Below are 17,075 nucleotides of genomic sequence, written 5' to 3' on the forward strand. Positions count from 1 at the left end.
ATTTCATTCTGAAAGGATGAAAAGAAATAGCCTAAAATGACTTGGAGAGAGGTCTGGTTCCATTGACTTACATTAAAAGTAAAGCAGGTTTTTTCCTTCTCCTGTAAAGTTAACATTTTGGAGATACAAGTTTTTTTTTTCCAACAACAGTGATGTTCTTTGCTAAACTGTGGGAAAGTTCCTTTTTCACCCCTTTCTATTTTACCCATTTTATTTCGTCAGGAGGCACAATGTCTAATCTTTACAGTGTGTTGCTGGCCAGATATCATTTCTTCCCAAGGGTGAAAACTGCAGGGATGCTTGCCCTGCCGCCTCTCGCCCTCCTCACCTCCACACATGTGAGCTCACTCCTTCATTATCACTGCCACGCAATTATCTTTACCCTGCTGACGCACAATGAAGCATATTGTGCATCTGTGCCTTTTATTCAAATATTATACAACACTAATCTGCTCTCTTTGATGTGAAAGGTGGGGGTCTCTAAGTGGCATTATTAATATTTCCCAGCTGAATAACATTTTTGATGTCTGCCCTATTTCCAGAGTCATTTTTCGATCAAGAAGTCTGCGGCTGTCCTCGGGATTGGCTCTGAAAGTGTGTTTTTAGTGAAGTGTGATGAAAGGTAAAAATGAGAACAGTGTTTGCAACATTGTGAGGTTATCAGCATTGCATTAATCCTAATGAGTTGTTTTTTTTTGTAAGGGGTAAAATGATTCCAAAAGAACTAGAATCCAGTATCAGAACAGCAAAGTCCAAGGTGGGTCAAATATCCAATAAAGAGTTTCATATTAGTTCTCATACCATACCTTAAAGGGACACATCACAGTGCTAATATGGCTAAGTAGAAAGATGGGAGTCCAGTTAGCAGTAATTATTCAGGTTAAAAATCAATAGACAAAAATCACTCACGGAAAATCAGTGTACTGTTGAACTCAACATAAACTGGAAGCTCATTTTCCATAACATATACACTGACCAGGCATAACTTGTTTCTATGCTTACTGTCCACTTTATCAGCTCCACTTACTGGATAGCTGCACTCTGTAGTTCTACAGTTACAGACTGTAGTCCATCTGTTTCTCTGATACTCTGTTACCCTGTTCTTCAGTGGTCAGCACCCCCATGGACCCTCACAGAGCAGGTGCTATTTGGGTGGTGGATCATTCTCAGCACTGCAGCAACACTGACGTGGTGGTGGTGTGTTAGAGTGTGTTGCGCTGGTCTGAGTGGATCAGACACAGCAGTGCTGCTGGAGTATTTAAACACCTCAGTGTCGCTGCTGGACTGAGAATAGTCCACCAACCAAAAATATCCATTCAACAGCGTCCTGTGCGCAGCATCCTGTGATCACTGATGAGGGACTAGAGGATGACCAACACAAACTGTGCAGCAGCAGATGAGCTGTCGTCTCTGACTTTACATCTACAAGGTGGATTGACAGGGTAGGAGTGTCTAATAGAGTGGACAGTGAGTGGACACAGTGTTTAAAAACTCCAGCAGCACTGCTGTGTCTGATCCGCTCAGACTATCATAACACACACGAACACACCACCACCACATCAGTGTTACTGCAGTGCCCTCCGTGAGGGTCCATGGGGGTCCTGTTCACTGAAGAACAGGGTAACAAAGTATCAGAGAAACAGATGGACTACAACAAGATGGTCTGTAACTGTAGAACTACAAAGTGCAGCTATACAGTGAGTGGAGCTGATAAACTGGACAGTGAGCGCAGAAACAAGGAGGTGGGCATGATGTTAGTGGTGTGTCTAGTAGGAGGGGAAACATATTATTAATTTATATGAAATATTCCTTTCTATCCAGTACATGGTGTCATAATCAAAAGTCAGAAAATGTTTTAGTGACAGACAAAAGTATATTTTGATGGACATTTTCTGTTTTATTTTTTTGGTATCAGCTCAGTGACACATAATGGTACTCCACAGTGTTCTCCTCTGTTTCCCCTAACACTTACAGCTGTAACCAGTGACAATTTAGCAAATTCTTTACTCTTCTTGGTAAAGATAAAGTCACCAAGCACCACTGCACCAGCAATAACAGCACCCGATTATCAAGTAGAGTATGCTGATGTGTCAATTGATTATCAATTGAAATGATTACTTTTTAAATAGCTCTGCTATTCCGTAATGTGAACTAGTTATTTAACCATGTTTATGCAATATTAGTTTGATTCTACACATGATTATCCGTAGTTGTTGACATATGCATCAGTTTAAGTGCCAAACATGTTATTTCATATCAGCACAACTAATCTTATGCTGTCTATCCTGCTATAAAAAAACAGCACAGGCCAGTATGGAATTGAAAAGCTGGTCTGGTGCTGGTTTAGCTAGTCACCTAGCATGGTCATACTAGTTGACCAGCATACCAGCATCCAAAACACAAGATATCGCTGCTGTCAGAAGAAAACCTTGTATCTCCATTTTTGTTGCTTTTTCGGTTTTAGACATAATTTGAAAATGCTGGTTGCTCTTTATATTGTGTTTAAATATGATAAAGAATGGACCAAAAGAAATGGACCAAAATGACTTGGAAGAAATTCTGGTTCCATTGACTTACATTTAAAGTAAAGTAGGTTTTTTCCTTCTGCTGTAAAGTTACCATTTTGGAGATACAAGGTTTTCTTCCGACAACAGCGATATTCTGGTTTTACTAATGACCAGCTATGCTTGTCAGGGTAGTCATGGGCTGGAGGTTAGGGAACCAGCCTCATGACCGGAAGGTCGCCAGTTCGATCCCCAGAGCCAACAGCACATGAGGTGTCCTTGAGCAAGACACCTAACCCCCAACTGCTCCCTGGGCACTGTGGATAGGGCTGGGGGCAGCTCTATCCATGGCACCCGGGGAGCAAAAAACAGTAATTGCATAATTAATTGTGATTATGAACAAGGATAGGAACCGTTCCTGTTTGGGTTAGTTCTTGTTTTTGAATGTGCAGTGGAAAAATGTCAGGTTGACTTCACTTTGCCCCGGATGCTAACATGGCTTACTCTGGAGTTAAACTGAAGCATTAGCTAAGTCATGCTAAATGGCACTTCAGATCAGTGGCTCTCCGTACTGCGCTAAGGCATCCACTTCAGCTCAGGAACTGCTTACTGATGAGCTGATGAGTTGAATGAGGTCTGTTGCAGGCAAAACATCAGAGTGTGCAGAGAGGTGGAAGCATAGGACAAGAATTATGATCCTCTGATCTGAAGGGCCAGTCAATGTTATACTACTGGGCTCATCTTTTTATTCTATAGTTAGCCATATTAGTATTTTCTTTTGTAAAGTACTGCTTTGATCTCTAAGGTATATATAAAACATTATGACCACCTCCTTGTTTCTATACTCATTGTCCATCTTATCAGCTCCACTTACTGTATAGCTGCACTTTGTAGTTCTACAGTTACAGACTGTAGTCCATCTGTTTCTCTGATACTCTGTTACCCTGTTCTTCAGTGGTCAGGACCCCCAGGCGGTCCTATTGTTATGCCTAATCGGTGTATACTCCCGTCTTATCCCTAGGTTTTTTTACTTTTTTTACACAATTGGGCCTTAAAACAATTATTTTACACGGTACATTTACATTGTTTGTGTCTTGATGAATGAAAAATGTACCTGCATAGACACTTTTCAGACAGTATGTAGTAACTACATTGGAGAATATAACCTTGTTTTGTATCCACAGGGTCTGGTTCCATTCTATGTAAACGCCACTGCAGGGACCACCGTGTATGGAGCCATTGACCCTCTCAATGACATAGCAGACATCTGTGAGAGATTTGGCCTGTGGATGCATGTGGATGTATTTACTCATTCTATATTATTCTCTATTCATACACACTGTGCCAGACTGTATGCATAACAACTATGAAGACTATGAAGTGTGGATTTCAGGCTGGCTTTCATCTTCTCACAGGCAGCTTGGGGAGGTGGCCTGCTCTTGTCTAAGAGGCACCGGATGAAACTGCAAGGCATAGATAGGTAAGTGAACTCAACAGTACCACTAATTAGAGATGGACTTTTAAAAATTATCTTTGCTATTTAAACCTCCACATTTTTAAGGAACCAATATTTGAATAGCCAGCAAGATAATGCTTTACACTGTTTATGCTAGCCAGGTTAGTCCTTTAAGAGACAACCTGTGCTAATATTGGCAGAAATGAATAAAGCTTATTAATTATTATTAATCAACCTAACAAAATTAAAATATTCTATTTTCAAATGACATTGAGGCCTTCATCACTTAATGTCTCAGTGATTCCGCTGTTTTCAGTAAGCTATTACAACGTACATCAGTAAAACAGTAAAATAGAAGCACTTGAACTTTTGAATGTGTTTAATGAAATAGCTTTTATATTATATTAAGTCTAATCACAATTGCTTATTGTGAATGTAATTAATATGTAAATTCATATTACTGTAACACTACAATACATACATTCAAATTACATTTATTATTATCGTTATGGGTAGTAGAAGTATCAATAGTAGCAATAGAAATAGTAATAGAAGTCATAATAATAGTAGTAGTTACGGTAGTAATAGTATTAGTACTAATGAAAATATTAGTAGTAATATTAAAAGCAGTAGTTGTGATAATAATAGTAGCAGTAATACTAGTTGTAATAATACTAGTAGTAGTAGTAATAATAGTAGCAAAATTAATAGTAGTGGTAATAGTACTGCTAATAATAGTAGTAAAGGCCATAATAACATTAGTAGTAATAGTAATAGTGGTAATAATAGTAGAAATAGTATTTGTAGTAGTAACAGTAAAAGTTGTAGAAATAATAATAATAGCACTAATAAAATTAGTAGTAATTGTACTAGTATAAAAAACAGCAGCATTTAACATTTAACTAATAATTACAAATAATTGGTGTGTATTAAAAAAATAAATCAGATGTGGATGTAACAAAAATCTGCAAACCCAACTCCAACAAAAATAGTACCTAATTCTGGCTAACAGTCATTATATCTAGCATGTATCCAGCCAGCAAGTGAGTAGTATTTTAAATGTAATATGCTTGAGGAGGCTTTTCCTCAAAACTAAAGGTATTGCTCATTCTACTCACATCATAATGAAAACTCTGATATGACATATATAGCGTAAATGCATAAATCGCTATTATCCGATGTCAGAAAGGAATGCCATAGTCCATAGTCTTTAGATTTGGTGCTATCAATTGATCAGTAGAAAAACTAAGAGCGTGGGAGTCTTCTTCCCTAAGGCTACTCCATATGTGGTCATGCAAATTGGTGTCTACAAGATTTTACTCATTTTTATGCAAAGTTAGTGACTCTGGAGTGAGGAATTCCATTATTTTCCATTCCACTCCAGGGCCTCATCCATCACCTGGAATCCCCACAAGATGATGGGCGTCCCTTTGCAGTGTTCAGTCATTCTAGTGCAAAAGAAGGTCAGTGAAATCACAATAACTCAAAATGCATGCAGTGAAAACAACACATATGGATCCAGCTGTGGGTAAAGCTGCCGACTGTTTGTGTGGCTGTCAGGGTCTGCTTCAGGAGTGCAATCAACTGTGTGCCGAGTATCTTTTCCAGCCTGATAAACACTATGATGTGTCCTATGACACTGGAGACAAGAGCATCCAGTGTGGGAGGCATGTGGACATCTTCAAGCTGTGGCTCATGTGGAAGGCCAAGGTAATTTGCAGATGTATATTGTAGTAATTCTCTTATTTCAATGTTAAGTTTTGGTTGGAAACAAAAGGGTTAAAATTTTGAAGCAGTCTGTGGAAGACAGTCCAATCAGGACTTTTTTAACATACTGGAAAAAATTAAATGTGCACCACCGTTAGCTTAGCACTAACATACCATTTGAACTCTCATAGGGGGGCTAGCAGAAATTAGTATTAAAGTCCTAACTCTCTTAGTCAGGATTTGACTCAGTATACACTATGGTTCAAAAACGTGGAATCTCTTGTCACAGTTTTTTTTGTTAATTAATGTTAATACTATATTATAGTATATACAACGTTCAATTAAATGTTATATGCTAGACACCAACAGCTATTTTTTAGGTAATTTCTACAATATTTTAAGTATTTTTAAAGCATCCATCCATCCATCCATCCATCCATCCATCCATTATCTTCCGCTTCTCCGGGGTTCGGGTCGTGGGGGCAGCATCCTAAGCAATGAAGCCCAGACCTCCCTTTCCCCAGCCACTTCCACCAGCTCTCCAAGGGGGATTCCGAGGCGCTCCCAGGCCAGCTGGGCGATATAGTCGCGCCAGCATGTCCTGGGTCTTCCCCGGGGTCTCCTCCCAGGTGGACTCGCCTGTGACACCTCCTGAGGGAGGCGTCCAGGAGGCATCCTAACCAGATGCCCGAACCACCTCAGCTGGCTCCTCTCGACGCGAAGAAGCAGCGGCTCTACTCCGAGTCCCTCCCGGATGACTGAACTTCTCACCCTATCTCTAAGGGAGAGTCCAGACACCCTGCGGAGGAAACTCATTTCGGCCGCTTGTATTCGCGATCTTATTCTTTCGGTCATTACCCAAAGCTCATGACCATAGGTGAGGGTGGGAACGTAGATCGACCGGTAAATCGAGAGCCTTGCCTTATGGCTCAGCTCTTTCTTTACCACAACAGACCGGTAAAGAGCTCGCATCACTGCTGACCCAGCACCAATCCGCCTGTCAATCTCCCGCTCCCTTGTACCATCACTCGTGAACAAGACCCCGAGATACTTGAACTCCTCCACTTGAGGCAAGAGCCTATCCCCGACCCAGAGAGGGCTCTCCACCCTTTTCCGCCTGAGAACCATGGTCTCGGATTTAGAGGTACTGATTCTCATCCCAGCCGCTTCACACTCGGCTGCAAACTGATCCAGCGAAAGCTGAAGTTCGCGGCCTGATGTCCCCAATAGGACCACATCATCTGCAAACAGCAGCGATGTGACACTGAGGTCACCAAACCGGACACCCTCCATCCCTTGACTGCGCCTAGAAATTCTATCCATAAAAATTATGAATAGAATCGGTGACAAAGGGCAGCCCTGACGGAGTCCAACTCTCACTGGGAACTAGTCTGACTTACTGCCGGCTATGCGAACCAAACTCCAGCTTTGTTTGTACAGGGCCTGAATGGCTCGTAGCAAAGAGCCATGTACCCCGTACTCCCGAAGCACCTCCCACAGAATACCCCGGGGAACACAGTCGAATGCCTTCTCCAGATCCACAAAGCACATGTGGACTGGTTGGGCAAACTCCCATGAACCCTCCAGAATCCTGGAGAGGGTGAAGAGTTGGTCCAGTGTTCCACGACCAGGGCGGAACCCGCACTGTTCCTCCTGGATCCGAGGTTCGACTATAAGCCGGACTCTCTTCTCCAGTACCCCTGCATAGACCTTGCCAGGGAGGCTGAGGAGTGTGATTCCCCTGTAGTTGGAACACACCCTCCGGTCCCCTTTTTTAAAAAGAGGCACCACCACCCCAGTCTGCCAATCCAGTGGCACTGCCCCCGATGTCCACGCAATGTTGAAAAGGCGTGTCAGCCAAGACAGCCCCACAACATCCAGAGCCTTGAGGAACTCAGGGCGGATCTCATCCACCCCTGGAGCCTTGCCACCAAGGAGCTTCTTAACTACCTTAGCGACTTCAGCCTCAGTAATGGACAAGCCTATTCCCATGTCCCCAGACTCAGCCTCCTCACTGGAGAACGTGTCGGTGGGATTGAGAAGGTCCTCAAAGTATTAGTTCCACCGCCCAATGACGTCTTCAGTCGAAGTCAGCAGCACACCATCTCCACTATATACAGTGCTAGTGGCACACTGCTTTCCCCTTCTGAGTCGCCTGACGGTTTGCCAGAATCTTTTCGGAGCCGACTTAAAGTCACTTTCCAAGGCCTCACCAAACTCCTCCCAGACACGGGTTTTTGCCTTGGCGACAACTGAAGCCGCAGATCGCTTGGCCTGTCGATACCTGCCAGCTGCCTCTGGTGTCCCACAGGCCAACCATGCCCGGTAGGACTCCTTCTTCAGCTTGACGGCATCTCTCACCTGGGGTGTCCATCACCGGGTTCGAGGATTACCGCCCCGACAGGCACCAACTACCTTACGGCCACAGCTACAGTCAACCGCTTCAGCAATGGAGGAACGGAACATGGCCCATTCTGAGTCAATGTCCCCCACCTCCCCCGATATCTGGTCAAAGTTCTGACGGAGGTGTGAGTTGAAGATCAATCTGACAGGTTCTTCTGGTAGACGTTCCCAGCAAACCCTCACTATACGTTTGGGCTTGCCTGGTCTGACCAGCATCTTCCCCCACCACCTGATCCAACTCACCACCAGGTGGTGATCAGTTGACAGCTCAGCTCCTCTATTTACCCGAGTGTCCAAAACACATGGCCGCAAGTCCGATGACACGACTACAAAGTCAATCATTGAACTGCGGCCTAGGGTGTCCTGGTGCCATGTGCACTTATGGACATCCTTGTGTTCAAACATGGTGTTCGTGATGGACAAACTGTGGTTTGCGCAGAAGTCCAAAAACTGAACACCACTCGGGTTCAGATCAGAGAGGCCATTCCTCCCAATCACACCCCTCCAGGTCTCACTGTCATTGCCCACGTGAGCATTGAAGTCCCCCAGTAGGACAATAGAGTCTCCAGGAGGAGCACTTTCAAGCACCCTTCCCAAGGACTCTAAGAAGGCTGGGTACTCTGAACTGCTGTTCGGTGCATAAGCACAGACAACAGTCAGGACCCGTTCCCCAACCCGAAGGCGTAGGGAAGCTACCCTCTCGTCCACCGGAGAAAACCCCAACATACAGGCGAGGGGCTATGAGAAAGCCCACAGCTGCCCGCCGCCTCTCACCATGGGCAACTCCAGAAAAGTATAAAGTCCAACCCCTCTCAAGGAGATTGGACCCAGAGCCCAAGCTATGTGTTGAGGTGAGCCCGACTATATCTAGCCGGTATCTCTCAACCTCGCGCACCAACTGAGGCTCCTTCCCCGCCAGTGAGGTAACGTTCCAAGTTCCAAAAGCCAGTTTCAGCAACCGAGGATCAGAACGCCAAGGCCCACGCCTTCGGACACTGCCCGATCCACAACGCACCGAACCCCTACTACTGCCCCTCCCATTGGTGGTGGGTCGATGGGAGGGGGGACTCATGTAACTCCTTCGGGCTGGGCCCGGCCGGGCACCATGAGTAAATGCCCGGCCACCAGACGCTCGCTGGTGAGCCCCTCCCCCAGGCCTGGCTCCAGGGTGGGGCCCCGGTAACCCTGTTCCGGGCAGGGTACACAAGTCCCGTTTTTGTGTTTTCATAGGGGTTATTATGGATCACACTTTGTCTGACCTGTCACCTAGGACCAGTTTGCCATGGGAGACCCTACCAGGAGCTTTTGCTCCAGACAACATAGCTCCTAAGATCATTCAAGCACGCAAACCCCTCCACCACAATAAGGTGGTGATCCAAGGAGAGGTTTTTTAAAGCAAGAAGATTAAATAATACATAGTGTAATTATCTATAACTTTTTGTCAAGATATCAACCCTAAGATGTGACCCCAATTTTTGATATATGTAGATTTTTTGGATCATAACTTTGTTATAACTTCATTGGTGATGATATAGAGCTTTATTTTTATTTTAGAATCATGTACAGCTCTGTTCAACATTCTGGAAGCATCTAAAATTACTTTATTTAAAGCTTCCTACACATTTTGTTTAAAGCCATGACATTTTTGCAAGAATCGTTTTGTATCTGCAACTGCAAACAAAATGATATAATTGAAAACACTAATTGCAAACTTTAGAGTTTTCAAAAAACGGTTTAAAAATCAAAAGAGAATGTACTGCAGCATATTTCATTTCACGAGGGTTGATAATAACAAATATATTGATGTCAATGGTTGACATAGTCCTTGTCCCACTTTAAAATCCTGTATAAGTTCTCAAATTCTGCATAAAGTATGACATTGTTGAAGCACAATGGCAAGTCAAGGCGTACGTCAGAGGCCAAAGATCAGAGCAGTCAAGGTCTTGAGAGAAAGCTTAACAATTTCCAAGGGGAAAAATATTAATGTGGTACTTCTCTGACTTTATTGCTATGATTTGAAATGAACCAATCAGATATTTTTACTGCAGTATCTAGGAAGGTAGCCGTTAGTTAGGACTTCAGGAGCTGAACTGAAGGCCTTATATGGGTTAACTGCCAACATAATGAAGACATCAGTGGTTACAGTGGAGTAAACCCTTCACATTTTGATATCCAATGGGTGACAAACAGTGACAACTCTATGTCACGGCTCTTTACTATCACTGTAAACTGCAACATATAAGGAAGAACACTTGGTAATGTTTTGTTACAAGCCTCATATAAAACACATGCAATGTCTTTTACAAGACTCAGATGTCCATGTTTGATCTAGAAAGGCCAAAAAGCAGTCATGTGCACCACCATGAGCTTAGAGAAGAGTCAGCGCATATGGACTTACATGTGGACATAAGGACATTTTTTTTATATTGACATATTTTGCCAGTCAAATTTGAGGTTTTTAAGTGGAGAAAAAAAGAAAAACATAATGAGACTATAAGGGGTCGCTGGTGCAGTGATGTTTTCAATGCTGCTTTACACATCACACGCAAAGTGTTTTGTCCTCAAGCAGTTTGCTGTGAAAGAATTACTTTGAATATTTAGAGCTGATAGCTATGTTTTACATAGGACCCCAGTAAGGTTATACTAATGTTTACCAGTTTAACTTTACAAGCTCCACCTACAGCTGTATGTAAAGTTTTAGTCAAATTACATGTGTCCTGTACAGTTAGTTATTAATGATAGGCTTAAAATGAGGAAAGAAATAGTAATTGTGTCTTGTGAAAAAGTTTGGACACCCTTACGATTGTAACAAAGCATTAACTTAGGCCTTGACTGACTATTTTGGACTGTTCAGGAAGGTCAGGAATTGTAAGTAGGAATTACCCGCTGATGACAATTCCCGAGCACACAACATTCTCTGACTCTTCATGCCTTGTGCTAATATTCAACAATCAAGGGCTCCTGTAGGCAGTTGGCTGAGGATCTGAAAATAAATGAGGCCTATAAAGCAGGAGGAAGCTCCCAATTTACACTGCTATAAATATAATTTAAACAGATTGTTAAAGGGGATTGTGGAAGTCAAGGACAAAACCTCTCACACAGAACTACACATATGCCAGCTAGAAAGGCAAACCCCCCATATGACAGCAAAATATCGCAGGAAAGTTAAGCTGACACATGAGTGGTGGTCCACCGTTCTGCTGTTCTGTGCTGTTTGCACATGATGTACATAGAATGGTCATTTAATGAAAACCCCACCTGTGAACTTAAAGTATGCAAAACAACATCTCGATAGCACAGAGACATTTTGGAAACAAGAGCTATGGAGTTTTAAGGTAAAACGTGAAATTCACACTTCACCAAGGGTAGGTTTGGAGGAAAAAAGGAGCAGCATGTGATGAAAAGAACACCTTGCCCAGTCAGTTAAGAAACTGAAGCTAAAGAAGCTGACACTTATCCACAACATACATCCAAATGTACAACGAACTACTTCAAGAAATGCAAGCTAAAACTTTTAGAATGGTCCCCTGACATTATGACTTAGAATTAGACTTTATTGTCATTCACATTAACACCGTACAGTGCGCATTAGAACGAAATTTCGTTGCCTTGGCTCAGAGTAGTGTCGGGACCAAAGAGCTCCCCGTCCTCCGCTCCGAAGTTCCCGACGATGTGAAAAAACTTTACTAATTAATTAAAGTCAAATCAAAGTTTTACTTTTAATTTAATCTGTTTTTTAATTTGAAAAGAGCAGCAAAGTAAAAGAATTGGAAAATTGTTCTTGCAAACGTTAAAGAAAAGTGAAAAATCAATCTTGCAAAAAAAAATCAAAGTCAAATGAAAAAACTTCAAAACTTCAGCCGCAGGTTCGGTTTGAAGGAAAGAAAAGGCATCTTTATTAGTTCCAGTGTGACAGAATGGCGCCCCGAAAGCCAAAATATACAGACACTTCAAAAACCATACATTTTATACCACTTATGAGCGGAGCCATCACCCCTCCCTAGGGTGAGAAGGATGACATCATCGCTCCACCTATTCTTGATACATCCTGAAATCACCAATCAATAGAACTGTTTTTCTAGCTTTCTTAGGAACCCTTGTTTCCTATATTTTATGTAATTCCCTTATCCTGGCATATGAGGTCATCTTAACCAAGTGTTGGGTGCTCTCCTCATTAGTTTTGATTGATGGGTTAGTTTCTACCGGTTCTTATCTATTTTCTCACTAACGGCAGACTTGTTTTTGCTGAATGGGCAACACTTCTCAAGGCTCCTAGGCCAGGTGCACTCACTGTCAAAGATCTCTTTCATAGCCTATCTGTTCATGGAGCGGAAAATCCATATTGGGAAGTTTTGGGCCTGCTGTTCTGGTCCCAGTTAAATGCTTATAGGCCTGTCTGTCTCTGTTTTATGCTCATAACTCTGTCTTTAATAATTTCTAAGGTAATGATTATTACAAAACGTTTATTAAAAGGTGATTTAAGGACATATTTCTTCAAAAATCCCACAGTAGATTGGTGATACAGTAATACAATGTAGTGCGAGGTACAACGTAATGCAAAGTATATTAAAAGCATTATTAAAAATCTGTGAATCATAAGCATGCTATTACACGCAAGACTATTGCAGCACTGGAAGTGTTCTGAAAGGAATATTGGGAGAAGATTCCTGAAGCAAGAATAGGAGGTGCTATTACGTACTAACTTAGAAGGGTCTCCAAAACCACAATGAAGTCCCTACATTTACTGAATAACAAGCTTTAGTATGTAATAAGCCTGGTATTTTAAGGGGTTAATCAAATGTAAAGTTACTGTACATTAACATTTGCAGAAAATTACATCTCAAAAATTAAATTATGTGGAAATGTTTGGTGGAATTCTGCTTTAACAGATAGGCTATAATTGCTAACTGTACACCTGCCTGGTGGAGCTATATGGTAAGCGTCTCTCTCCAAGGTCCAATGAAGGATGGCTAACAATTACTATAGAGAGGTGTCCTTATAGTTGTTTTTGTCTCACATTTGAATGAATGCTTTCCAGGGCTCAGAAGGATTCGAATCACAGGTCAACCACTGCCTAGAAAACGCAGAGTACCTTTACTACAAGCTAAAGAGCAGAAAGGACTTCCAGTTGGTCTTCCAAAGCCAAGTAAGCAACCCGATCTTGCACAGGTACCACACAAACTCTGTTGCTGTTCTATCAAAACCTCAGAGCTCCTTAAAACAATTACCATTTCCCTTTAGGTGTGTAAACATTTCATGCTGATTGGACCAATATAAATGGTTTAAAACCAGAAAGCTTGGAATCCAATCTTATTCCATTAACATACATATAAGTTCTGAATACTTTTGTTGTTGTTGTTGTATTTTTTTACTTTTCCAGTACAGTTATCATATTAGAGATACAATATTGAGCAAAAGCCATAGACCATCCTCAATTTATTTGATTGCCAGTCGAAAGTACAAGTTTCAGTGGAAACTTGTTTCAGAAAACGTACATTTAACAGAAAATTACAAAGAAGACATAATAATATATAATATTAATGTTTTCAGTATTTAGTATTTCCCCTTTTACCTTTTAGCAGCTTCTATTCTTGCTTTTTAGTTTTTCAAGGAATAGGATAGAATATTTTCCCACACCTTTAAAGTTAAGTCTTAGAGGTTGGTTGCATTTACTGCTTGTCACCATCCAAGTTAACGCATTCAGTGAGGACTGGACTCTGAAGTGGACAGTCCATTGTTCTGAGAACACCAGCAGCTTCTTTATTTCTTTATTTATTCTTCATTGTGATTTTTTTTTCTATTTTTCTGTCTCGGTAACAGCTTCTTGTCAGTTAGGCGTTCTTTCATACCCGCATTCTTGGGCTCTCACTGAAAGTGTTTCTAGAACTTTGTCTTGCACTTTTGTTAGGAGAATTTTTTGAACCACAGTTTTGAAAAGTCTTGTTTTTTTGCTACTAGTCCTTTAAATTTTTTTTAAGAAAAAAATCTTAAAAATTAATAACTTGTAGTGAAAGGGCACTTTGACTAGGGACAATATAAAGGGTATGGTTTCCTTACAAGAGTGATGATTTATTATGTTTTTCATAGCCATAATTTATTAAAGTGGGGTCAGTGTCTCCACACCATTCCTTTACTTTACTTCTGATGTGCTTTCCATACTAACTTCATCCCGTATGTCACTTCAGCCAGAACACAGTAACGTCTGCTTCTGGTACCTTCCAACCAGCGTGAGGAACATGCCTCCAGGTCCAGAGAGAGACAGGGAGCTTCACATGGTGAGGGCCACTTGACCTACTATCAGAAATGTCCAAAACAAAAACAAACACAACCTGTTTACTGGCTAACAGCTGCAAAATGACGAAATATAAGCCTTACCCAGTGTCCAAACATCTAGCACCCCGCAGAATTTAGTTTCAACCATGATCTCGTATTTGATAAAGGTTTTATTTTTATTGCTAATGTCTACATTTCGTGAAATTACACTGATATAAACAAGATATAAGCCATGATATTAAGTGACTTGCATAGGTAATGTGACAAAGTGACTTTTCCCAAATTTTATACTAAAATGAACAAACATTTAAAAGAAATTTGTGCTATTAGACATTGGTGACTCAAAAATACTGAAGAAAATTGAAAAAATGTAGAATTGGCAGAGCATTCTGTCTTAACAGTAGAATTTGATTTTATTTCATTATCTCCTTCAGCTTCATCAGTAAAACATCATTTATGAATTTATATTGCTCATGAACGTTCTTTCATTACAAAGCCCAGCATGCATTGCAAAAAAACATCATGCATACATTGAGAATCCCTGTGGTGGACAGCTAGCCTTACCACTGACCTATAGGCTAATAAATACAACTAAGCTAGCTGTGGTTTGACTCTCAGTCATAAAACACAATTGTAAGAAAAAAAATCAGTTTTACTTTATTCAGCGCAAAGTCTACAAATGGACAAGTTTTTCAGAGAAAAGAAGCCAAATTGAGACAAGCTATCTAGAAAACCATGTAGCTACCTTGCTAATATTAGCTTTTAGCTTGTTGTCCTCATTTTATGAGTCGTTTCTACAATTTGATTAATCATGCTCTCCATAATGATGGTCAAATACAGTTTTATGACTGAAATGACATATTTAGCTTCCTAGCACTGCAGTTAGCTCTCCAATTCCCTTCTGTAATCAACAGCTAACTAAAAACTACCAAAAAAATAAATAAATAAATAATTCAAAACAGGCCACACCTAAAATTCCACCACAAAGTAGGTGTGGGTTTTCAAAAGTTTCTCCCACATTCAAGATACGTCATCAGAAGGAGATTTTCCTTGTCTTTAAGATGGACAATCTCACTTCAGAGACCATTGTGGCATCCCCGAGGGACGTATGTAAGAATGGACAGATGCTGGAAAGGTTACACTTTTCATATTGTCCCTTTTATATTATGTTATATTATATTATATTGAATTATATTCAGAACCACTAGCCAACTGTGTTTGCACACAGAAGAATTAGACCTCTGCATTTAACCCATCCATGCAGTGAAAATCACAGGGGGCAGTGAGCACACTTGCCTGGAGCAGTGGGCAGCCCTCTCCATGGTGCCCGGGGAGCAGTTGGGGGTTAGGTGGCTAGCTCAAGGGCACTTCAGTCACGTACTGTGAGCCGAGGGGATTGAACCAGAGACCTTCTGGGTCACAAGGCTAGTTTCCTAACCTTCAGCCCACGACTGCCCCTTTGACCAATTGTGAATCAATGCTGCAATGAACCAATACTGCAATGCTCATACTCTTTGCATAGCTAATCAGTGAGTCCTTAGAGCCAGGAATGTTAGATTGAGGTTTGAACTTATCTCTGCTGGAGCGTAGCTGGATGTTCTTTGATGACTAAAACACATCACCCTCTCTCTAAGGTGGCTCCAAAAATCAAGGCGAAGATGATGGAGGAAGGAATGACTATGATTGGCTACCAGCCTCTCGGAGACAAGGTGAATTTCTTCCGCTGTGTGTTCTCCAACCCAGCCACGCAGAAAGAAGATGTTGACTTCCTCCTGGATGAAATCACCCGTCTGGGCCGTGAGCTTTACAGTTGAATAAATACGGGGCTTACTAAGTCTGAGGATATGAGCCATTTTCTGTCATAGCTTGACTTACACTTTCCCTAAACCTGTAAGCTACACTGTGTTGATTTATTCTGTAGCTGAATTCATTCTTAGTCTTTACTGAAAAGGACAGAATTGACGTGATGTTCCGGCCAAAATTTAAATGTACAGTTTCCCCCTTTTCTCTCAGTGTAGTCAATCAGCCAAGACATGCTTGGTGTCTGAAGTTTCCTTCTTTAGTTTTGCACTTTAACAAGGAGGCAAATGTAGCTATTAAATAATGGAAGCTTATTATCATTGTAATTTTGCCTCAAGTTGCACTGATTTGTTAAGTAGTCTCAATTAGACTTATGTGGTTTCTGACACTGTTTGATGTACTGTTGTCTATAACAATGATCAAAAGTACATCGAATAAAAAGAAGCACTAGCAGCAACATTAAAGCTGAAATGAATGGAAACCTGTTCTATCACCTGGAAAAAAGGCCATATAGTAGAAGATTCCTCATAATTATGACTTAATATTACATAGTTATGTATAACTATGTCTCTTAATTATGTTTTAGTATGTGTTAATCATGGCTCAGTGTCACAATAATGAAAAGGTATCTCATAAATATGACTTACGATCTCATAATGACTTACAATTTCATAATAATGAGCAACATTATGGGATGCTAAGTTATTATTATGATTCTAAGGAGACCCCTTGTTTTTAAGTGTAGATATTTGGAACTGAGTTAAGAACATTATTTAACAGGCTACTAGCGCTGCTCTGTAGGCGATCTTGTCAGAGGGTGAAGTTCAGGGACCTCACTGGGAAAAATATGCCTTCAAAGGGGTGCAGTTATTTATTATTGCCCACCAATTCTTCAGTGATATGAAGCTGAACTCAGGTATTTGGGAGCTTCT

General features: G+C 41.2%; 1 protein-coding gene across 1 annotated transcript in view; it reads left to right on the forward strand.

Moving 5' to 3' along the window:
* The window catches only part of gad3 (glutamate decarboxylase 3), a 29,656-nt gene extending 12,581 nt beyond the window's left edge, over positions 1–17,075 (forward strand). Inside the window, exons 6-15 of the mRNA XM_017705980.1 lie at positions 223–338; positions 543–622; positions 703–757; positions 3,689–3,805; positions 3,920–3,984; positions 5,345–5,423; positions 5,521–5,670; positions 13,109–13,216; positions 14,256–14,345; positions 15,978–17,075. Of these exons, the coding sequence (XP_017561469.1) occupies positions 223–338; positions 543–622; positions 703–757; positions 3,689–3,805; positions 3,920–3,984; positions 5,345–5,423; positions 5,521–5,670; positions 13,109–13,216; positions 14,256–14,345; positions 15,978–16,157 (1,040 nt within the window). The 3' untranslated portion in view covers positions 16,158–17,075. The remainder of the gene's footprint in view (positions 1–222; positions 339–542; positions 623–702; positions 758–3,688; positions 3,806–3,919; positions 3,985–5,344; positions 5,424–5,520; positions 5,671–13,108; positions 13,217–14,255; positions 14,346–15,977) is intronic.

The sequence above is a fragment of the Pygocentrus nattereri genome, chromosome 19, assembly GCF_015220715.1.
Source record: "Pygocentrus nattereri isolate fPygNat1 chromosome 19, fPygNat1.pri, whole genome shotgun sequence".
Lineage (NCBI taxonomy): Eukaryota > Metazoa > Chordata > Actinopteri > Characiformes > Serrasalmidae > Pygocentrus > Pygocentrus nattereri.